The 23,656-nt window shown below is 46.4% G+C and overlaps 1 protein-coding gene across 1 annotated transcript in view; it reads left to right on the top strand.

The window, feature by feature from the left end:
* STK10 (serine/threonine kinase 10) overlaps positions 1-23,171 on the top strand; it is a 111,695-nt gene extending 88,524 nt beyond the window's left edge. The window contains exons 11-19 of the mRNA XM_004679219.2: positions 4,401-4,524; positions 4,956-5,135; positions 8,158-8,250; positions 9,507-9,636; positions 11,516-11,640; positions 12,227-12,412; positions 12,752-12,877; positions 14,906-15,019; positions 20,999-23,171. Coding sequence (XP_004679276.1) covers positions 4,401-4,524; positions 4,956-5,135; positions 8,158-8,250; positions 9,507-9,636; positions 11,516-11,640; positions 12,227-12,412; positions 12,752-12,877; positions 14,906-15,019; positions 20,999-21,139 — 1,219 coding nt within the window. The 3' untranslated portion in view covers positions 21,140-23,171. The remainder of the gene's footprint in view (positions 1-4,400; positions 4,525-4,955; positions 5,136-8,157; positions 8,251-9,506; positions 9,637-11,515; positions 11,641-12,226; positions 12,413-12,751; positions 12,878-14,905; positions 15,020-20,998) is intronic.
* The last annotated feature ends 485 nt before the right edge of the window (positions 23,172-23,656 follow it).

The raw sequence follows: 23,656 nt of genomic DNA, 5'->3' as shown, positions 1-23,656 counted from the left end.
AAATAAATAAATCTTTAAAAAAAAAAAAAAATAACAGACATGGGGCCTCCCTGGCGGCTCAGGGGTTAAGGTCTAAGCTTTATCAAGCTATTGCTGCCTGAGTTCGAGTCCTGCCCAGGGAGGTGACCCACATGGTGCAGCAGACCCCTCCTGTCTCGCCTGCTGCTCCCCGTAACAGTGTATTTAAAAAAATACACTGTTCTGCTGTCCCCTGTCTCTGGTGAATCCTCTCATGCCCCACACCTTGGCCTACACCCCAGCTCTTTATGTATACACATATAAAAATAAATATGGGGGCAAAAAGCACAGACATTCGGAAGCCAAGTAGAAGTCATTTTGGAAGGAGCACAGGCAGACTTCTTGTTCGTGGTGTTTAGTGTGTGAGCGCATGTGTACACATGATGGTGTCCTCACCTGTGTGGGTTGGGGAGGCGCAGGGTGAGGTGGGGTGAAGGATGGTTGCTGAGGGGAATTCACCAGACTAGGGAGCAGACTGATGAAATACATTGCTGAGGGGAGCAGTGGGTGAGGCAGGAGAGGTCTCCTGTGCCATGTGGGTCAGCTCCAGGGCAGGGATCGAACACGCAGAGTGGCCACAGCTTGGCTTAGCTTCTCAGTACAGGGCTCCAACCCGCTATGCCACCAGGGAGAGTCTGATACCAACTTTTGTGTTAATGGAGGTGACCTGAACAAATGTTCAAGGGTCACACTTCAACGGCTGGGTTCCATTAGCTTCCCTCTGGGTAGCTGAGGCTCTTGGGTTGAAATTCCAGATTCCCCTCAACCCCACTAGCAGTGCTGCCCTTTGCCCCAGGCACTGGGCCCCCCACCCTCCTCCTAAGCAGAGTTTGGCTGTGTTTGAACCGTGAGTCTTGGCCAAGATGGATTAAGAGGGAGATGCTCACCAAGAACAGGCTTTTCTTGGTAGGAACATAAACTGGTGCAGCAATTATGGAGAGCAGTCTGGACTGACCATAGTAAAAATGTAAAAGCTGTGTGACTCAGTGGTCCCATCCCCAGGCATCTAGCCAAAGAATGTAAAACCATTGTCATAAAAAGCATGCATACCACAATGTACATAAATAGCGGTTTTATTTGCAAGAACTAGAAGACTATACTTTCAGTGCTTTCTCACTCTAATAGCTAGAATGTGGTTGCAGCCTAAATGTTCACCAACAGTTGGGTCAGAAGTGCTCTAGTTGACAGTGGATTTCTATGCAGCTGTAAGGAAGATGAGCTGTATTTGCAACAAAAATGGGGAGAGTTTGAGAGAACTATGTGTAATCAGGCAAGTCAGAATAATACAAACAAATACTGCCCACTTACACAGGAGACTGTTACATCCAAAAGCCAGTGGACACCAATAAACACTCTGAGTTCTCGGAGTTTTAGTGGGAGCAGGGAGGGAAAGGGACCAGAAGATGCAGAGGATGGGGTGAAGAGGGAGGGACAGAAAAACAAGAACATTAATAAGTGCCCAGTGGGGAGATACTATGACACAGTCCTTTTCTCCAGTAAACTCTCGTCCAAGAAAGGGATAAAAAAGAACAAGGCTTTTCTTGTCTGTCTGGTGACTGGAGGTCTGAGCAGCCTGGTGGCCTGCCAGGCCCCATGCTATAGGGCGTGGGGGCTCTGCTCACACCCCTGGGCCTAGGGGGATCCCAGAAATATTGGAGGGTTGAATCAGATGTAGGCTTTGAAAGCATGTGACCAAATAGTCACTCTTCCAGATGGAAGATTCTAGGTCAGAGTTCCTTCTTTTTTCCTAGAATTTTTGGTGCCAGCTTCTTCCTGGGACATCAGCCTTCTCCTTTGCCTGTGTTCCCTGTGAGAACTCATGTTAGGTCAGGGAGGCCCTTCCCGCCTTACTTCCTTCCTGTATTTGTATGTGTGTTTGCTGAACCTTAGTTTCTCTTTAGTGAGAATTTCACTTGAAAACTGATGCTTCCAGGGCATCCCTGGTGGCATGGGGGTGAATTTCAGCACTGTCACTGGCCAGGGAGTTGAGTCCCTGGCCAGGGAGCTGACCCGCATATGGCATAGCAGACCTCTCCTGTCTCTCCCGCTATTCCCCTCAGCAGTGTATTTTAGTAGATCTGTTTGTTCTTCTCCCCACTCTGTCTCTGGTAAATCCTCTCACCCCTGCCCTCTGGATTATACCCCAGTTCTTGCATGCATAAATAAATATTTTAGAAGAGAAACAAGAAAATTGTTCTTCCCTTCTTATTTACAAGAGAGAGATTGAGCAGATGCTTTTTAAGGTGGCTGTAGACAGTGTCTGGCTCCTCCTAGAGACTTGGGCCGCAGTTACCTTTTCACGTGAGTAGGTACTGCTTAGGGGGCCCTTCCCATGCGCCAGGCAGGAGAATGCATCCTCTCTTTTAACCCTGAAGGATTCTAAGTGGTAGAATTCTTTGCCCGATTTTGCAGATGGGCACCTGACTGGAAAGTCAGCAGAGCTAAGGTTCAAGCAAGCTTCCTCTGACTGGGAAGTGTGCCTGCCTTTTCTCCAGCTGTTGGGCAGCTGGACTCTACAGATTGTGACACAGGCTTTGTGGGCCCCCAAACCCTAGGAGCTACCCTGAAGCTTCTAATTCATAGTCAGGAGACCAAGTTCTTTCTGCAGCATTTAAATTGGTTTTTCTGACTATATAAATAATGCCTAGGAGCCTCCTGGTGGCGCTATCAAGCTATCACCAGCCACTGCAGGAAGAGTTCCATCCCTGGCCAGCCAGGGAGCTGACCCACATAAGGCAGCACACCTCTCCTGGCCCACCCTCTGCTCCCCTCAGCAGTGTATTTCAGTAGATCTAGCTGTTCTGTTCCCTACTGTCTCTGGTGAGTCCTCTCACCTACATCCCAACTGGCCTACATCCCAGTTCTTCTATGCATAAATAAATAAATCTTTAAAAAAAACAACTATCCATTTTTCATGAACTTGTCCAGAGAAAAATAATTCATACTTTGGGGCGTATTCCACTAATATTTTTTTCTGTGAGAACTCACACATGCACACATGCACATTGACAGAAATAATAAGGTTTAAGTATACTGTGGGGAGCAGAACAGGCTGACTGACGAAGTACACTGCTGAGGGGAGCAGTGGGCCGGTCAGGGGAGGTCTGCCGCTCCATGTGGGTCACCTCCAGGGTCGGGGATCGAACTCGTGCTGAAGCAGCTTTAGCTTCTTAGTGCTGCATTTACCCACTGTGGCACCAGGGAGGGCTCTATAGATCATATTATGAATAGGTAAAGTAATATGGTACAAAATTTTTATTTATTTTTGTTTATGCATACAAGAACTGGGGTGCAGGGGATGAGAGGATTCATCAGAGACAGAGTGGGGAGAAGAAAAGGCAGATTGATTGAAATACACTGCTGAAGGGAGCAGTGGGTGAGACAGCAGAGGTCTATTGGGCCATGTGGATCAGCCCCTGGCTGAGGATGAAACTCATGCCACAGTGGATACAGATGGCTTCATAGTCTGAACGCCTTACGCCACCAGGGAGGCCTGTCGCAAAATTTTTTTTTTTTAAAAGGATAAACAGTGAAAATCTCTTCCCTTACTTTTTGGCCAGACTTCTTAGTCCTCCCTGCATTAATATGTTAGGGTGCAGTCCTTCCAGAAACTGTGTTTAGATAGGAGAGTAGACTCATACACACTTGTGTTCACATACAGATACTGTCTTTTTGGTTTTTCACCCAAGTGGTACGGAAATATCATAGACCAATTTTTCAACCGTTTCACTTAGATTAAAAATGTGTGAATGCATTTTAAATTGGTCTTTTTCCTTGTAACTAAATATTTCCTAAAGCTTGATTTTTAAATGATGTGTTGAATTCCATCAGCAGAGCATTTAAATTAAACCAATGTGATGGACATTTAAGATGTTTCCAGTTTGTAGTATTATAAATACCATTGTTATGAGCATTCTTTGGCTAAGTTGTGCCTTTATCGCTGTTTCTTTTTAATCAACATCCAGAAGTGGAACTGCTGTGTCAAAGCCATAGTTCTTGACAAACTGTCCTTCAGATATATACCAGTTTATACCTGTCAGCAGTTATGTGGAAATATCTGTTCCCCAATGCTCTTGCTTTAAAATTGTTATCTTTTTAATTTCATTTATCTATAGGTATGGGTAAAACTTTTTTTTTGTCTTCACTCTCATGGCTGACTATGTTCTGTTTCACTCTTTAAAATTAGGATATTTTTAAATGATTTGTAAGCATTTTTTTTCATGTTAAGGTTATTAATGTTTTATCTATCGGTAAGTATCAGATGAAGTCTTGAATTCTATTTGTGTCTCTGCCCAGGACAGCCTTCCAAATCACCAGCTGTGAAATAGCTGGTCTCGTAGGCTGCTGTCCAACTGAAATGTCCACATCCTCTCACTCCCCAGGCGCCAGGAACTCCGAGAGCTTCGACTGCTCCAGAAAGAAGAGCACCGGAACCAGAATCAGCTGAGCAGCAAGCATGAGCTGCAGCTGGAGCAGATGCAGAAACGTTTTGAACAAGAAGTCAACGTAAGCACGAGGGTGGACCGCTCCACTGTGCTTCCAGCCTCCTGGTTTCTCTAGGCAGAATCTGCAGGCTGGGGATGACGGGCAGTGCAGACAAGTGGCCACAACTGCCTGGCTGTGCTGGTTTCCCGCTCGTGTTAGGCACTGACTTGCACATATAGGGCTGCATGAAGGTCACGGTGGTCCTCTGTTAACAGGAGGGCCTCTAGAGGGAAGTCCCCTTTGTTGAGCACCATGCAACAAGCCTGAAAGGTAGATGGTCTGATCTCCCTTGTGTTAATGAGGAAAGTCTCAGTGAGGTCCAGGAACAGCAGAAAGATGGTAGGTCTGGGAGTGGGGAGTCAAAGCACAGGCCCTGGGCTCGCTATCCTGCGCCCCACCTCCCACCCAGGTACAAAGTGACTTTGGCAGATTTCTCTTTCTGCTACTTCCAGGCCAAGAAGAAGTTCTTTGACACAGAGCTGGAGAACCTGGAGCGTCAGCAGAAGCAGCAGGTGGAGAAGATGGAGCAGGACCACGCTGTGCGCCGCAGGGAGGAGACCAAGCGCATCCGCCTGGAGCAGGATCGCGATTACACCCGCTTCCAGGAGCAGCTCAAACTGATGAAGAAGGAGGTACACTCGCAGTACTAGGACCCTTTGGGTCACAAGCATTTGAAATATCAGCTCAACTCCACTGTAGTAACCGGGACTTGGGGGAACTGCTATACCTGAAAAGCTCGTATATAGCTGTGCCCGCCTCTCCACAGGCCAGCAGCGCTGTGGATGAAATGACAGAATGCAGACAAAGCAGTGGACACTTAGTATGCACTTGCTACACAATAGGCCTTTTGGTTGTTTTTAGCCATTACCATTGTTATTACCAGTTTCCAGAGTGATCCTAGAGATCCTTCTGGCAGGGGACTGGTGAGGGGCCCCTGCTTCCAGATCTATGATCTACGGTCTACTCCATAGTCCTCAGAACCCCTGGGATTCGAAGGTTACCCTGTGAGTTCTGTGGAGGCCTAGGCAGAGGCTGTGTATTCTCCCGGGTGCTGGTGAAACCTTTGGATTGGCGGTTAGGATGCACCACTGGGGGTAAAGGACAGAACTGCGAAGAGGTGCAATGCCAAGGTTAGCAGCCTCTGATAAACTCACAGATGCATTAGCCAGACCACAGCAGCACCAGAGAAATCAACACATGGATGCTGGAGAGGAAGGTCCCAGATCTTGAGTGGACTTTTCCTGGAACCAGGTCAGAGGGCTAACCTTGTCCATTTCTCTACGATCCAGTGAATGTGAGAGAACACGTCATGATTTCAGCTCAGGCACAGAAAGTACAAATATATTAATGTAAATATCAATATTTATCAAGCTGATGATGCACTACAGGGCCAGATATAGGAAAAATCGCTCTTAGCAAGCTAGTTGAATGGGGACATACTTTTTCTTTATGTCAATTAACTGAATCTAGTAATATGTGTGTCTACATACACCAATAAAGCAAGTATATGATACATGTACTCAATGAGAACAGAATGGACAGGCTGCTGTTCAGTTCCTGCATACAGTGTCCTTAGCGCCCATGAAGATATGTGTGACAGCTCTGATTTCTTAGTAATTTTGAAAGACTTGACCGGTCTGAAAGGAAATTGCCAAAATTCCATTTCCCTGTTTTCCTAGACAAAATCTGTTAACCACAACAACTTATTTCTGAAGTAGTTTAGATCACCATAGTGGCAGAGAATTATGTTTCTGAGAGAATCTCTAAGGAGATTTCAGTTAAAAGGTTTTTCCTGAGGTAAAAACCATGTCCAGGGACTTTCTCAAAGGTGTTCTAGAAAGGCAGGAATCTCAGCTTGCCCCTTCTGCCTCCTGGATCTCAGCTGGAGAGAGGGCGAGGTCGAGCGCTCGCCCTGTGTCAGTGTTCCTATTGTGTTCTACTTTGGTTGTTCCCTCCTCCTCCCACATGTACTCAACAGAGTTCATTCCTTACTGGTTTCGGTGCCATTAGCAGAAACCTCTAGGCTTTTTCCTAAACTGCTGCTTCTAATGATATGTCCAGGGAATCTGCAGAGTCAGGCTTGTAAAAGCAGTTCTACACTAATAGGCTCTTCTGTTGGATAATGCCTGGCACGGTGCTGTCAAAAGCGCCTGGGCATCCGCCTCAGGTGGAGGTGAACCATGCTTCTGTACCAGCCAGGACACCCCTGCTGAGGAAGCGGGGTGTCATGGCCCAGTCTACTGGGAGAGGAGCACTTCTATCTAAAACAGTGGTTCTCATCCCAGAACCTTTTGTACCCCAGGGAGCATTGGGCAATGACCAGAAGTGATTTTGGTTGTCACAACTGGAGAGAGAGTAGGTCAAAGTCAGGGATGTTGGGAACATCCAGCCAGGCAAAGGACAGCCCCACAGCAAAGAATTGCCCTGCCCCACAGGCCTGTGGTTGAGAAACTCTGATGCAAGACCATTAAAGACAAAGAATAAAGGGGCAGGATTCAGAAAGAAAACTGAAGAAGAGGTGACCAAAAAAAATAATGGTACGACTTGGTGGCAGACACTAAGTGCCCGTTCAACTTTAGGAGAGATTGCCAAGCTTTCCCCCAGAAAACTGTATAGTTTTCCACCTCTATGGCAATGTATAAGCCTTTAGTTGCTCCATATCCTCATCAGCACTTAGTAAAATCAGGTTTATTGTTTTATTTTAGCTGTTCTGACATGTGAAATGGTATCTCACTGTGACTTTATTTGCATTTATTAATGACTTAATGCTATTCAGTACTTTTTATGTGTTTATTTGGTATCTACATATCTCTTTCCATGAAGTACCTGTTCAAGTCTTTTTCCTATTTATTTCATTGGTTGATTTGGGTCTTTATTACTATCTTTCACCATTCCTTCTATATTCTGGATACAATCCTTTATCACAGATGGATTCTGCAAATATTTATTATCAGTGTCTCACAAAGAGCAAAAGTACTTAATTTTGGTAAAGTCCAGTTTTATTTTTTCTTCAGAGCTTGTCCTTCTAATTACCTTTGCCTAAGGCTTCTATGGTAGCGCAAGTCTCGGCACTATGAAGCTAGTGGCAGCCATTGCAGCATGAGTTCAACCCCTGGCCAGGAGCTGGCACAGCAGGTCTCTCCTGTCTCACCCACTGCTCCCCTCAGCAGTGTACTTTGTCAGTCTGCCTGTTCTGCTTCCCACTCTGTCTCTGGTGAATCCTCTCATCTCTCCTGTCTCACCCACTGCTCCCCTCAGCAGTGTACTTTGTCAGTCTGCCTGTTCTGCTTCCCACTCTGTCTCTGGTGAATCCTCTCACCCCGCCCCCCCCCAACACCTCCCAATTCTTGTGTGCATAAAAGATTTTTTTTTTTTATAATGTGGAGAAGTGCTGCCCTAAAGGCACCAGAGGCTTTTATAAGACGGGGCCAAATACTTAGCAGTCAAAAACAACGCCTGTCTGCTCTTGGGCAGCCGAAGCCAGTGGCACACAAATGCTGAGTGCCTTTCAGAGGTGGGGTGGGAAAGAGAGCCCTGGAAAGCTGAGCTTCATCTTCAGTTCCCAAACTGGGAGTTCTGGGGTTAAAGATTGCTTCTCTAGGGAGCACAGGAGATACCCTGACCCAGCCACACTCTGCTCTGTCTGTGGTGCAGGTGAAGAATGAAGTGGAGAAGCTCCCACGCCAGCAGCGGAAGGAATGTATGAAGCAGAAGATGGATGAACATGCTCAGAAAAAGCAGCTTCTGGTGAGTCTTTGGCCATTAGTCCGGAGTGGAGGGGGGGCCTGGGTTCCTAGGTTTGAGAATGGTGATCTGATCATCAAGCTGGTGTTGCTAACGCCCCGCCCTCAAAGGCTAGCTCTTCCAAGTACAGCCCCCTCTTCACGCTGCTCTTACGCCTCCTGCAGCCTTCTCGGATTGTTCTGACTCCACTGCAAGTGAGCTCGCCCATCTCTGAACACCCTAGCCCTTGACATCCATCTCCCCAAAGCCTTGTTTTAGGGCTGTTTGTATGTCATACTGCCCTGACCAACCAGCACAGCCCTCTGTCCACCTGCCATCTTCTGGGGACTCAGACACCAAAGCACTGGTCACCTAGACCTGTTCCTGTTCTGAGCACCAACCTCCACCCTGCTGTTGGCTAGCAAATTTGTTGTTTCTCACTCCTCCTTTCCCTCCAATTCTTCATTACCTCCTGAAGCAGTGTTCTTTTTCTGAACTATGTCTGGATCCATGAAGTTACAACATCTCTGTGTCTCCTGGCCATTATCCCAGCTGCTCTCCAGGGTCCCTCCTTTGCACCACACCCCTGCAGTCCTTTCTCTCACCCCCTGACCAATACAAATTACAAGTCTGATGATGTCACACCTCCCTCAGCCCTGCGTTGGCTCCCTGGCTGTCCATAAGATAATACCAGCTTCTCACATGCTGAGGTTCTCTGAGCCTGCCCCACCCCCCCTTTCTCCCACTGTAGTCTCTGCACATTCTGCTGCTTCTGCCCAAGGATGCAGAGAATAGCACAGTCCATGTGATTTGGTTTAGCAAACATGGCATCACCAGGGATGGCGCTTGTTCAATTCCTACTCTGCAAGGGAAAGAAAGCAAGGGGCTCAGAGGTAACCACACTGGGGTTAACTGTGGGGGCCAAGATCTCAGACTCACTACTGCCTCACCCTCTGCTTCCCTCCGTACATTTCAGTAGATCCACCTGTTCTGCTCCCTACTCTCTGGTGAATCCTCTTATTACCCCTACGCTGCATCCCTGGCCTACACCCCAGTTCTTGTATGCAAAAAGGAAAGGGAAAGGGAAGAAAGCAAGCCATCCTTACTGTTTAAAAGTGAAGAAATAAAACATCTTGGTCCATAACGGCTGGTTGATCCATCTTGAATTTCTCCTTCGTATATTTTCTTTCCCCATCATGACGACTTTTCCTCTGTAATAAGATAAAAGTTGAGGCACTAAACTCAGAGCTGGGTAAAAGTCTATTCTCCCTCCCCTACAGGACCGGGACTTTGTAGCCAAGCAGAAGGAGGACCTGGAACAGGCAATGAAGAGGATCACCGCTGACAACAGACGGGAGATCTGTGACAAGGAGCGCGAGTGCCTCACGAGGAAGCAAGAGCTCCTTCGAGGTGGGTGCTCAGTAGTGGCAGTACCATGCTGACCTGGAATCTCTGAAAATGAACTAGAACAGCTAATTCTTCACTCTAAAACCAAACATACATCTTCCTTCTTGGTGCAACATGAGGGAAATTTTCACCCAAGTCCACAGAGACCTGGCATGGGCGCCAGTTGTTACCAGTGCAATTTGATATTATCCCAGGTGTCAAGGGGGTGGGTGATGGAAGTGAATTGGGTTAACAGGGTGGTGGCGGGTGGGGACAGCTCCAGAGCCCCTTGTGACAGCATCAGATGTCCAGCAAGTGCTCAGCCAGGTTGTCAATTCTGTCAATTCTCATGCCTTTGTCTCACTGGATCTTCACCTTTACCCTACAAGGCAGGTCTACTATTCTAGCTGTTTTTGATGACAGTGAAACCAATGAGTGGAGGGTGGCTGCCCTTTGGTTGAGGACGCAGAGTTTTAATGTGTAGTTGACCCACGATTTGCCTTGGACACAAATCTTACCTGAACTCCTAACTACTGTGGTGTGGTGGCATTTTGACAGAGCTGCATGCTGGGGAATCGCTTATGAGAACTTCTGCCACCCAGAGGGAGGAGGGCAGTGGGGCTCATGGGGGGAAATGGGGTCAGAGAGTGGGCCCAAAGAGATGTACATATTTTCATGTCATGTGGCAGGGGAAGCTGGCCTTGGGGTTTAATCTTAGCTACATGAACAAATGCAGGGTGCAGTGTTTTGGTTATGTAAGGCAAGCAGGCATTCAGTGGTTAGATCTGCTTGTTTTGAGCCCCATTTTAAAACATCTGGAGAAGTTGAGCTGGTGCCTATTGATTTTTGAGGTTCTGGCCTACCACGAAGAAGTACACATGGCAGGTCTAATGCACCAGTGCTATCTGTGGCTTATATAACTATAGTGTGGTCTTTTGATCTATGATATTAGGCACTTATGCTTTAAGGATTATTAATCATGTTTTCTTGGCAGACAGGCACAGAGATCCACAATGAAAAACATTGTTAGGTGATTGCGAGGTGCTAACATCACAGTTGACACTACATAAACCTCAGTGAGCTAACCCATTTGGGCCATGTGTGCAGGCGGTCCCTCGCTGGCTGAAGTGTCAGTGACCGTGACAGGTGCTCGGCCAGTGTAGTTGAGCAAAGTGGGGTCCTCAGTGTGCTGACATTCTAAAAGAGCCATTCATGTTTCAGGGGAGCCCTAACTTCCTTCTTTTGATCTGAAATGTCCACGAGCATCATCCTACTTGAGGGTGGTGGTTCTGATTTTGGTTTGGAAGCCAAGTATCTATTCCACTGTAGTGTGAGGGAGATCTAGGTCTTCCCAATGCAGGGACACAGTGAAATAAACCGAACACTTGTGACCTCTGTCTCATAGAGCAGAAGGGTCTCCATCTGACCCAGTGCTCTGCCCTATTCTTGGGGCTTCCACTGATAAAATGCCAGATACTGTTGTGTTGATAATGCCTATGTGGGACATGCAGGAGACAAGGAAGAGGAAGAGACCAGTGGTTCTCCTGTTTTTTTCATGGGGCTCCCACATGAGCCCTTCCCGCCAGTCCATAACAATGTCTCCCGAGGGTATGGTTGTGTCCATTTGACACAGATGGAAGCTGAGACATAGATTGTTTACTCATTTCAAAGCCCAGTGATAGAGCTGACTCTAGCCTAGGTCTCCAGTGTCTCTGCCTCAGAAACCTTCTTGTTGCTGAGAGCCATCATCAATTCGATATTTAAGGAAGTTTCTAGGTGTTGGCTTAGTCAGTTCAGCCAACATAAAGAAGTGGCATAGCTGTTAGCTATTGCCAGAGGAGCCCTGAGCCTCCCTGCTGGGCCCTGGCAGTCAGCACCTCACCAGGGGGTGTGTCCCCTGCAGACCGGGAGGCTGCCCTGTGGGAGATGGAGGAGCATCACCTGCAAGAGAGGCACCAGCTGGCGAAGCAGCAGCTCAAAGATCAGTACTTCCTGCAGCGGCATGAGCTGGTGCGCAAGCACGAGAAGGTGAGACTCATGGCCACTGTGGACCCCTGGGGGGGTTCTTGGGGATGTCCTGCCTCAGATAGAGGGGCCAAGAATGGGCAACCCATGCAGCTCCTGCACTGACTCCTGTGCATGTAGCTTTCTCTTTCTTCCACAGCCCCTCAGAATGCTTTTAGGTAAACACCACATCTGATAAGAAGCCTCCCCGCTTTGTAGGCCATTGTCTCAGTTCAGCCCCCTTACTGGGGACAAAGACAGATAAACCCAGGTGTGGGCAGTGACACCTTCACCTCAGTAAGTGAGGGAGGCTGGCTTAAAGCTTTATGGAGGAGGTTATGTCCTGGCTGAGTTTTGAAATGCAAGTAAGTGTTAGGCAAAACAGTAATTGACATCTGCTACCATGATTAGATGAAAAGGTAGGAAGCTAAAGCCTGATTTTAGAAGGGAGAACAGAATGTTAAGTAACAGTAGAAGTAAAGTAACACATACCTTGCTCTGTGGAGCACGCGGGGTCGTGTGGTGCGTCCTGGGCTCCTGAGGTGGATGTGGCAGTCTTTGGCCTCTGAGCCTGAGCGCAGCTGACCTGCCCCCATGGCTGTGCCCTCAGGAGCGGGAGCAGATGCAGCGCTACAACCAGCGCATGATGGAGCAGCTGAAGGTGCGGCAGCAGCAGGAGAAGGCGCGGCTGCCCAAGATTCAGAGGAGCGAGGGCAAGACGCGCATGGCCATGTACAAGAAGAGCCTGCACATCAATGGTGCGGCCGCTGCTGAGCAGCGTGAGAAGATCAAGCAGGTATGTGGGGACAGAGCAAGACTTGAGAGAATCAACCTGGAAGCTTCCATCTCAGTGGGGCATTCCCTTCTCGGTGTGGGAGTGGACACACAGCCTTGTGCTGTGGACTTAGCTGTGTTCTCACGCACTGTTCCTTTCCACACCTTGGACTTCGTTTGCCAGTAACTGCTTTTCTTTTCCACCCACTTGTGTGTCTTATGTGTGGCTCTGGCGGCAATGATTCTGGACCCTACCCTAGCATGTCCCAACTCACGCGGACTTAAAATAGCCCTAGTGCCGCAGGACGTGCACAGACCAGCCTCTCTGATGGGTTCTCCTTGGGGCACCCTCTCTCTGCAGTTCTCCCAGCAGGAGGAGAAGAGGCAAAAGTCAGAGCGTCTGCAGCAGCAGCAGAAACATGAGAACCAGGTGCGGGACATGGTGGCCCAGTGTGAGAGCAACATGAATGAGCTGCAGCAGCTACAGGTACCGCACTTCAGCCCCCACCGGGTTCTGGCTCTCCCAAGCCTGTCAGCTCTTGGGGACCAAAAACTGTACAATGGAAGGATTCTTATCAGGCAAGGCAGGGTTTCAATCCTGCATGGTATCAGCCACATCACAGCACCTTTTCAAGCCATAGTTCCCATAAAATCAGCGTGGGTAGTGGTGCTAATCCCCTGCAGGATGGAAGTGAGGTTTTGTAAGTGAGCTGACAGACTGAAAATGCCTTATAGGGCCTGGCAGCAGGCATGCTGCTGGATTTCTTCATCATTGCTGGGTTTTGGGGAAAGGTGTCTATCCTAATAGCAAGATCAGACGTTGGAAGACAGATTATAAGACAGGAAAACCCTCATGAATAAAATAAAAACAACTAGGTACCACTTACTAAGTGGGTTTATCCTAGACTGTCCCAACATTTGAAAAATCAAATCCATCAATGCATACAAAGTGTCAGAAGCCAAACCCATTCGCAATCAGTACTCTTTTTAGTAAACTAGGAATATTCGGGAACTTCCTTAACTTGGTAAAGACCATCTTCAAAAGTTAATATCATGCTTAGTGGAAAAGTTTTGAGCATCTCACTGTTAAGATCAGGAAAAAGGGTCTCCCTGGCTACTCCTTCCCTCTCTGTTGAACCTATCCAGAGGCTGGTACTTGGAGCCCCCTTGTGGTTGAGGGGGGCATTGTCAGACAGAGGGGTGGACCAACTCAAACCTGAGATCTCCTTAAATGGCTCTGGCTATTGGATCCATCTGGCAGTTTCTGGACAGGGAGGGAGGAAGCACTAAGGCATTGAAGACTGACAGGTGTGTCTGCTGGATTTTAGCATCTTCTGCATCTGTTTTTCCATCCCTGCCTTATGTGAGATTAATTAAAAGAACTCAGAAAGTGCTGGGGACCCAGCCCCTGACAGGTTAGAGGTGCTATGAGTATTATCCCTAAGTAAACAATGTGTAAACTCCCAAAACTCTTGAAATCCAAAATGAAACTCGCTCAAGAGGCTCTATTCTAAAGGTGCTACACCCACACCCCTCGCCCCTTTACTTACAGTGAACGTCTCCTAGATAACAAGATTACTTGCCTGTGAGAGATTCCAGGTAAATTTTATGAGATGATGACTTATCTCAGAAGTGAAGTCAGAAGCACCTCAGCCAGGTTCATGGCCTTCCTCTGTTGCCACACATCTCTCCTGAGGAAATATGTGATAAAGAAAATTATAATTTATATATGCAGGTGATCATTGTCAATACTACTGGGTGACTTAAAACAACAAATTGTCTTAGTGCTGAAGCCTCTTTCCTTGGATTTGCAGGTGGTGACCTTTGTGCTGTGTCCTCACTTGTTAGGGAGAACAGGCTCTCTGGTGTCTCTTTAAAAGGGCACTAATTCTATTACAGAAGCCCCGCCCTTACCTAAACCTAGTCATCTATATCATTTCATTGTGGAGTAGAAATTTAACATGAATTCTAATAAGACACAATTCATTCTGTAACAGTGTTATTATAACTGAAAATTAGAAGCAACTAAAGTGACCAAAATGGATTTGCTTAAATAAATTTGATTGGTCCCTACCCTGGGATATTCTGTAGACACTAAAGTGATTGTGGAAAATGTTCACATCAGTGAGCTGAAAAACATGTAGGATAGAGCCCAACAGGAAATACATGTAAAATAGTGGTTGCTTTGGTGAGGTAGCACTGATCACATGTTATATGTTAATAGCGTTAATGGTTTTCTTGTTTAAATGACATTGAAAAATCCAAGCAATGTATACAGTGTAAAGAAGAAAGTTGTATGGTTATACAGATCCTACAACACAAATGACTGTTGAAACTACTACTCTGGAATTTATTCCAGGAACTTCTTGATTTATATGCATTTATGTAAATGGAGTTTATAATTCAGGAGAAGTGAAATGAGAATATGCTGGTGCCCTCGTGGTGATGTATGTGTGGCTCAGTCCTCAAGGCCTCTGCTTCTCAACTTACCTATTCTGCCTGGAATTTGTTCCAGAATGAAAAGTGTCACCTCCTGGTAGAGCATGAAACCCAGAAGTTGAAGGCCCTAGATGAGTGCCATAACCAGAACCTGAAGGAATGGCGGGACCAGCTCCGGCCACGCAAAAAGGTAACCATGTTGGCACTGGTGGACTCTTGCTTAGCATCCACACAGTGGTCTCTGGCCTGAGTGGGAGAAGACCTTTCCAACTGTCGCTGAATGCTGTGTGGCTTCCATACTCTGTGAATGCAGCCTCCTTGCTGCACTAGTCCAGACATTTTTATTTTCACTCTGTCTCAGGGGATCATAACCTTGTGATATCCATAGAGGATGCAGTACTGAGTATGAATCAGTGGGATTTTTTCTTAGAAGAAAGTACTCTAAGAAGTCAAAATCCAGTGCAGATGCCACACATTTAGTAGCTTAAAACCAATACCCATTTTTTTTTTTTTTAAGATTTATTTATTCATACAGAACTGGGGTATAGGCCAGAGATGCAGAGGTGAGAGTATTCACCAGGGACAGAGCGGGGAGCAGAACAGGCAGATCGACGAAGTACACTGCTGAGGGGAGCAGCGGGCGGGTCAGGAGAGGTCTGCCACGCCATGTGGTCACCTCCGGGGCAGGCGAGGATCGAACTCATGCAGAAGTGGCTTAGGCTTCTTAGTGCTGTGCTTTAACCTGCTGCGCCACCAGGGAGGGCCAATACCCATTTATTTTTATCATGCATTTATGGAGGTAAAAAATCTAGGTGGACTCCAATAGATCTCAACAAGACCACATTCAAGATACTGGCTTGGTTCTTGGGAAGAATTACCTCTAAGCTTGTTTTGACACAGGCAGTTCCTTGTAACTGTAAGGTAGCTCTACCAGGGGCCACTCCCTGCTGTGGCACCACCCTCACTCCTTATCATGCACCTCCCATCTTCAGATGGCAGTCTTGCATAAAACTTCATTATGCTCTGAATTTCTCTGATGTCCCCTCTGGTTTCTAGATGGACTAAGCTCTTATAAGACACATGTGATTAGGCCCACTGGATAACTCTCTCCTTGCAAGGAGTGACAGCAGATTCACAGGTTCTAACCATGCACAAATAGGAGAGGCATGGTATAGAGAGGAACCATTAGGGCCAGTCTCAGATTTCTGTCTACCATGCTTTCACCATTAGAAACCCTGCTTTCCTTCAGCCCTGTGTTTTTTCCCCTTTTGCCCAGGTAAGTAGTAACATCCTTGTGGCTGAATCTCCTAGCTGCTAGCACTATTGATCAGGCCTAGCCTCCTGGGCCCACTTTCCTAGTCTCTGGTCCCTCTGTTGGGTGTGAACACACTCCCTACCTGAGATCATTCCCATGGCTCCATTCAAAACTTCCAAGCTCTGCCCCCAAATCTCAGTGTCCTGCCCAAACAACCCTCTTATCAATATAAAGTTCCCATGTGCTCTACCATAGCATGTTCTAAATGCAATCCATGTCTTCCCTCCATGCCATGGTGAATGGACAGCCTAACAACCAACCTGAGTGCCACTCTGTCTACTCTTTCCTGCTCTTGTGTGTCATTCCTCCGCTCAGTGCTGCTCTCTCGTTCCCGTTAGGCCATTGCTTCCCACCTGCCATGCTCACCCTCTAGCCTAATGGTTCCTGAGCTTTTTGTTTTTATATATGGATATTTGCGACATTAGAAATTTAGTTGAACATTGAGAAATTATTACTCCACTTAAAATATTATGTGCCATTATTGAAATAGCAGATTTCCATGAAAAATGACATTTTTTCAAATTAAATTTGTAAGATTGGTGTTTTTACATGGAGCAAATCTAATGTCTACTTAAAAGAAGACTGCTCCAGGGCCCTCCCTGGTGGCACAGCAGGTTAAAACATAGCACTAAGAAGCTAAAGCCACTTCCGCCTGCCCTGGAGGAGATCCACATGGCGAGGCAGACCTTTCCTGACCCGCCTGCTGCTCCCCTCAGCAGTGTACTTTGTAGATCTGCCTGTTCTGCCTCTGGTGAATCCTATCACCCTCCACATCTCTGGCCTGTACTCTGGTTCCATATGAATAAATATTTAAAAAAAAGAAGACTGCTCCAGATCTCTTTCCATATACATTAGTGGTGACAGCATTCCAGAATCCCAAAAATAACCTACTTTCAAAACATTATGCTTTGGGACAGTAGGGTGAACTTTAGCTGCAGTGTAGAACCTGAACCCATGAGTGCATTTTCATGCTGTTACTTTAGAGTCCACTGGCCTGTCTCTTGTGCTTGAACAGAATTTTCCCCTAAGTATGATATTGTAACAATATGCATTGGTCATTTGGAAAAATGTTAATGTGCTGCATTATACAACAGCAAAAATTTCACAGCCATTACTATCACTTGTCTCATCAGAGAGATCTTTAAATATTGAGAAGCTATCAAGTTCAGGGGAGCAGGCACAAGTTTTCTAAAAGTTTTTAATTTCTGCCTCAACCCTTTAAATTTTGTCATTGGCAATAAATATTTTCTTTGAACTGGTATGCTCACTTTAACCAGAACTTAATGGAACTTATTCCATTAATAAAAATGATGTTCCATAAAAAAGCAGTTAATTGATGGGCCCTCCCTAGTGGTGCAGCGGGTTAAAGCACAGCACTAGCAGCTAAAAGCCACTTCCACATGAGTTCGATCCCCACCCGCCCTGGAGGTGACCACATGGTGCGGCAGACTTCTCCTGACCCACCCACTGCTCCCCTCAGCAGTGTACTTCATAGATCTGCCTGTTCTGCTCCCCACTCTATCTCTGGCCTGTACCCCAGTTCTGTATGCATGAATAAATAAATTGATGTCTCTGGATACCTATCATTCTTTGCAGCAAAGTGTGTGGTAGGTGAGTGTCCCACTTCGTTGCATAGAATATTAAAGACCATGGCAGTCTAGATCTAATAAAATGAATCGTCAAAGACTTTTTTCTTACTATTAATATTAAGTACATGGTAGTGAAGAATAATTGTATATTTTGGTCCCACTGTATTTATTCTTCCTGAATTTCTAACAGTTTCCCCCACCATTTTTGTTCTATTAAAATATCAAAATAGTGAAAAAGGCAAACTATACCAGTGAGAAATGCAGAGAACCACCTTCCAGGGTTCTAAGGAACATACTTTGGGAACTATTGCTCTAGCCTAGTCTGCTAGTTTCAACTTCTACCTGTGCTTCAAGCAGATTTCAGTATTCTTTAGGATTTCAATGGTGTTCCCTGCTGGTCTTTTTTTTTGCCTAGATTCCCTCTGCCAAATATTCTTTTTCCATCAGTGTTTGCTTGGCTAACTTCTCCTTGCTGTCAGAAGTCAGGCCTGCCCAACTTAAGCCATACAACTGTCTCCTGGCCTCTGTAACCTTCTAGCCATGGTACTTGGCACACAATAATACAGTTGTCTGCTAGTGTTAGTTTGACACTCAGTCACGCAACAAATATTTCCTGCCTACATGCCAGGAGCCCCACAATATGTTACTACATTCAACAAAACAGACAAGTCTCTGCCTTCAGAGTGTTCACCTTCTAGTGAAGGAAAATAAATCACTGTGAGGTGGAAGTAAGGGCTGCACTTGATGGCATGGCAGGGAGACCGCATGGAAAAGCTGAGATCTGAAGAACACAAGGGGGAGCGACGCAGCTCTCTGGTGGTAGGCAGAATTCTTCTGGGCTGAGGAAGAGCAACTGTAAGCGCCCTGAAGTGTGAATATCTTGCCATGTTCAAGGAACAACGGCGAGCATAGTTTGAGTCTGCGATGGTGGTTGTTACCATGTCCTATGTAGCCTTGAATGTTCTGAATTGAAGAGGGCATGATCTGATGGATGTTTTGAAAAGGACCCCTCTAGTGCCTAGTAGGGGACAGAGACCAGTAAAGAAGCTACTATAGTAATCTGAGAAAAGATTTGGACTAGGATGGCATCAGGGAGTTTGGGAGAGCTCTCATATATCACTCAATAATAATCTAGAAATTTGTGCTTTGTGACCAGAAGGGAAAAAAAAAAGCTGTAGGATGCTGCATCTTACCTCTCTGGGCTTGTATTCATCAAGATTCTATGTGTGTATTTACACACATATATAAAGAGGGAGAGAGCAGATGTATTCTAAGGAGTTGGCTCACTGTTCCCGTTAACTTATGAAATCTGTAGAGAAGGCTGCAGGGGAGAGTCACAGGGCAGTCTCAGGCAGAATTCCTTCTTCCTCAGGGAGACCAATCTTTCTCTTAAGGGCTTCAATTGATTTGGCGAGACCTACCCACATTATGGATGATGGTCTGCTTTCCTCAAAGTCTACTGAGTTAGTGTTAATTACATCTGAAAAATTCCTTCACAATGACATCTCCACTGGTATTTGACCAAACAACGGGATATATTGCCTCACCAAATTTACACATAAAATGAACTGTCCAAGGACCTCAGTGTGGGTCTCAGTGGAGACATGAATATTGTATAGTATTTATACAAAAAGTTGCCAGCTCATAGCAGAGGCCAACATTCTTATTTCTTTCCAGTCCCCTGAAATCTGAGGAGAGCTGCTCTAATACCCTTGACCAAGCGTCTCACTTGTCTTGAGTGCTGAGGTTTGCTTTTCCATCACACATCAGCTCTGCCTGCCCTAACTGTGGCCTAATCAGGTAGCTGCTGACCTCAGCTTTGCAATGGCCTTGGAAGTCCTTGAAGTGAAGGTTCCCTCCTAGTGCTAATGGAACTTTCTGGCTGGAAGGTGGCCAGGGTCCCAGTTCTTCTGTTAGTAAGCCCATGCTCATTAGTTTCTATAGCCATGGCCTATTGTGACTCTTGATAAAATTAAACATGCCCCTACTGACAAGGATTAACTGTGGTATCTCCTACCTGAGGTTGCTGTACCCTTTGCATATTCTGAGATTGAAAAGGAATGATCATGTTGTCTAGTGCAACTGCCCCATGCCACAGATGTGTTTGGGAACTGCCACTGAATCTTGCTTGTAGAGGCTGGCTGCTTTTCTTGCACAGTTCTTTGTAGAAATGTTGTCATTAGCTACCTAGGAAATACATTTCTTTCAAGTAAGTGTGGAATGTCTGGCAAATTCAGTAGTATTGCCTGGGTTGTAGTTAACATCTCTTCCTCTAAGGCATTTGTTAATTAACAGCGGATTGGCTAAATACCACCTGTATTTCTGAATAAAGTTTCATTGGAACATAGCCATGCTTGCTCAATTAAATAATGTCTATGGCTGATTTTGCACTAAAAGGGCTCGAGTGTTCATAACAGACACCATATAGTCCTACAAAGCCGAAATTATTTACCATCTGGTCCTTTAGAGAAAAATGCCAATTCCTACTCTAGTTAGGTAAATGTATGTAGGTAGTAGGTGGAAACAGCACAGTGCCTAATAGCAACGCATTGGGCAAGAGAGAAGGAGATAAAGGCCCCATCCTGGCCATGCTCCCCTATAACAGTGACTCTGACAAGTAACCTCGGCTCTCTGAGAGCCTCAGTTTCTGCATCTATAAAATGGGGATGACAGTATCTGAACCTCAGAGAGTAAAGTCTGGCACAGTGGCAGGTTATCATGACCAAGTGGTTTTTACTTTTACTCTTTGACACCTTAGGTAGGTGGCCATGCTGCTACTTCCCACACAGAAAAAGTTCAAGGAAGGAAAGGCAACTTGCAGAGATCATACGCCAATGACAATGAAGCTGAACTCTCTGCCCACCAAGCTTATTGCCTACTTTCTCCATTGAATGCTTACTAATGGAGAATCCTCACAAAGTTTTTCTGGAAGGATCTAATTTATCCAGATAAACTTGCATGCACCCAAAGGAACAGGTCCATCCCTCTCTCCTTCAAGTTATGGGGTGACCTTTTCTAACAGAGAACTCCTGAGCCTACCACAAATCTCTGGACTCAGAATCTGGGGTGGAGTTGGGGTAAGAAAGCACATGAATTTTCCCTTGGTTCACAGAACCACTGTGTGGCTGAGGAAGGAGAGGGGAGTGGGCTCTGGGAGGATCAAGTTACCCAAACACTATGGCCTGGGAAAGGGAGGGGGGTCCTGTGGTTGAGAGACCTGTGTTCTGTGATGCTGACCAGCTCTGTCTGCCCTCTGTCCACCCAGGCTCTGGAAGAAGATCTGAACCAGAAGAAGAGGGAGCAAGAGATGTTCTTCAAACTGAATGAGGAAACTGAGTGCCTAAACCCCACCACCCCAAACAAGGCTGCCAAGTTCTTCCCCTACAGCTCTACAGATGCTTCGTAACAGCTACCCAAGACTGCTGCTGGGGTTTCCCATTTTCTGTGAACAAAAAACTCAGGACCCATCTTTGCCCTTGCTTCCACGCCAACTCCCTGCCTCATTCCACCCAGCTGTGCCCAGGGGTCTGCCCAGTGTTCCTGGCTGCTCCCGCACTCTTAGAGGGCAAGGTTTCACTTTATGTCACCTCACCCTAATGTATGTTCTCTGAGCTCCAGGTGCCTTTAAGCTGTAAGTGATTTGGGCTGTTGGTGGGGCCGAAGTCCCAGAGGAGCGGGTGTTCTATGACCTTGAGGTACTTCCTGTTTGCCAAAACACCAGTTTCGCTGTTGCTGGCACCACACACTGTTGCTGATGTCATCACGGGCTTGTCCATACTATAACTGTTGGTGGCTTCTCAGACATTCTCTTCTATTTCAGATAAGGATCACTGCCCCAACAACATTTCATTCCCTGCGGAGACCAGATTGCAGCCAGCTACTCTAGGGGGTGTTCAAGAAAGGCCTTGTCTACGGTAGTAGAGGGGAAGAGAGCCTGAAACATCCCTTCTCCTGGTCTTGGTGTTTGTGCCATCTTGTGTTTCCCCTTCCTGCACACACAGGCTTAGAGCCCTGGCACCACCCAGGCTTGCTGCCCCCCAGGGCCTCTTGTGGCCAGGTGGGCTGGAACACCTTTGCTTCCGAGCCTGTGCCACTGCGCATGTCAGCTAAGACCACTGGCTTGGTGCATGCTGGGTGCTGGCACCATAGGGCACAGGCTGCACTGCTGGTTCAGCACATTTTGGCTCCCATTGGGGAGCCTGCATTCACAGAGAAATTCCTTACCATGCAAAGTGCTCATTCACAGCCCAGCCTGTGCCCCAACTCATGTTCACCAACCTGCTACAGACAATGTGGCAGGTGTTTCTCCTGCCTCGTGCAGGTCTTATACTTGGTTTGACGCTTGAGACCGAAGCTGACAATCACCTGGACTTTTGTCCAGGAAGAAAAAGCATTGGGGAGAGATGGTGATTCATGTGCGTGCCCCAAGAGCATAACAGAAAGAGAACTTCTGTGTCTGGGGTCCTCAGCCTTCAGTTTACTCAGCTGCCTCCCACAGAGCCTGATCCTCACAGGGGAGAGAGTGTAGATAACATAATAAAGCGAATGCTCAAACCAGCATTCATTTTATTTATGAAGAAAGCTGTTCACCTTGATATTTAACTTGAAACAAACGTTAAGTTTCAGGAAGATTATCTCCTATAAACAAATAACAAAGCTGACACTTTGTTTTTCTAGAACAATTCCTTGCAAATAATCTTCGCACTGGCTGTAATGAATGACTGGGAAAGTAATGGTAAGCCACTCAGCAGGAAAAGACACTTGGGGACTTGCAGGAAGGCAGGATCCTTGCAGAGAGCAAGGAGTGAGCGAGCACTCGGCTTCCCTGCTTCAGTAGTTGGCCCAGGTGGACAGTTTCCAGGTCTCACCCGAATGAGAGAAGTGAAATAAAGCAATGTCCTGCTTTAATCTCTGCTGCGCAGGTGCTAGCAAGACATGAGCTAGCAGCAGAGCAGTACAGAGCACACTCCCCGTTCTGGTAGCCGAAGCCAGGAGGGTGATCAGAAAGGACCGCTGGGCTTTGTCTACAATGCTATTTTTTTGCAGCGTGGTGTGAGAGTATTAATTCCAGTTTCCATGTTTAGGCGGAAAGCCTTTAATCTTGCCCTTATTTGGCTTGTCCACCTTGGAATCTTGTTCAAGGAGTTGCTGCTTCTGTGCTCAGTGCTGCCTGAAAGCTAAGACCTAACAGCTCTCCTGTCCTTTCTGGATGGGGGCTGGTTTAGTCTCCCAGCCTCACAACTGAGCCAATGTGCAATACCCGCAGCTGAAAAGCATGCAGTATTCCCCATGCCCTGTGCTAATGTTTTCTTCTGTAAGGAGGTATTTCTCATTTTTCAGTCAATTTTTAGCAGAGTAAATATAACTAACTTATATTTTCCCTTTATGAAGAATAGAAGTTATTTTTATGTAGTTTCCAAGCTTTATATAAAACTTTTGTAAAATGTTCTTTGCAAAGTTAACTTACATGAATGTAAATATGCTTCTAATAAAATAACATGGCCAGAAGTACTATTTGCATTTGGGGTTGTTTTCTTGGAGTAGGAAAAGCAGGCAGACTTAAACATTTGCTGGCAGGAAAGGATTCACTATCTTCTGAGCTCAGACTCTGGACATTTCTTGGAGTGTGTATGTTCAAGCACTTGAGCTCCAAGGGTTTTTGCATGTTAAGATATTCGATGTTTTCAGAACACTGTCATCCCATTTTATAGATGAGAAAACCCTGCTATGCTCTTAAATGACAGCCATGGATTCAAAATTGGACCTTTGAGCAGTACTGTCTCCTCCACAATGCCTCTCTGCCCCTAACTGCTATAAAATCTCAGCCAGTGCTCCATAGGCACTTAACTACTGGCCATTACACAGTATTTAAAAATGGCACCGTAGGCCTCCCTGGTGGTCCCAAGGGTTAAGTCTCAGCACT

The sequence above is a fragment of the Condylura cristata genome, unplaced genomic scaffold (assembly GCF_000260355.1).
Source record: "Condylura cristata isolate star-nosed mole 26May11 unplaced genomic scaffold, ConCri1.0 scaffold00008, whole genome shotgun sequence".
Taxonomy (NCBI): Eukaryota; Metazoa; Chordata; class Mammalia; order Eulipotyphla; family Talpidae; genus Condylura; species Condylura cristata.
This window is presented reverse-complemented; position numbering and strand designations above follow the sequence as displayed.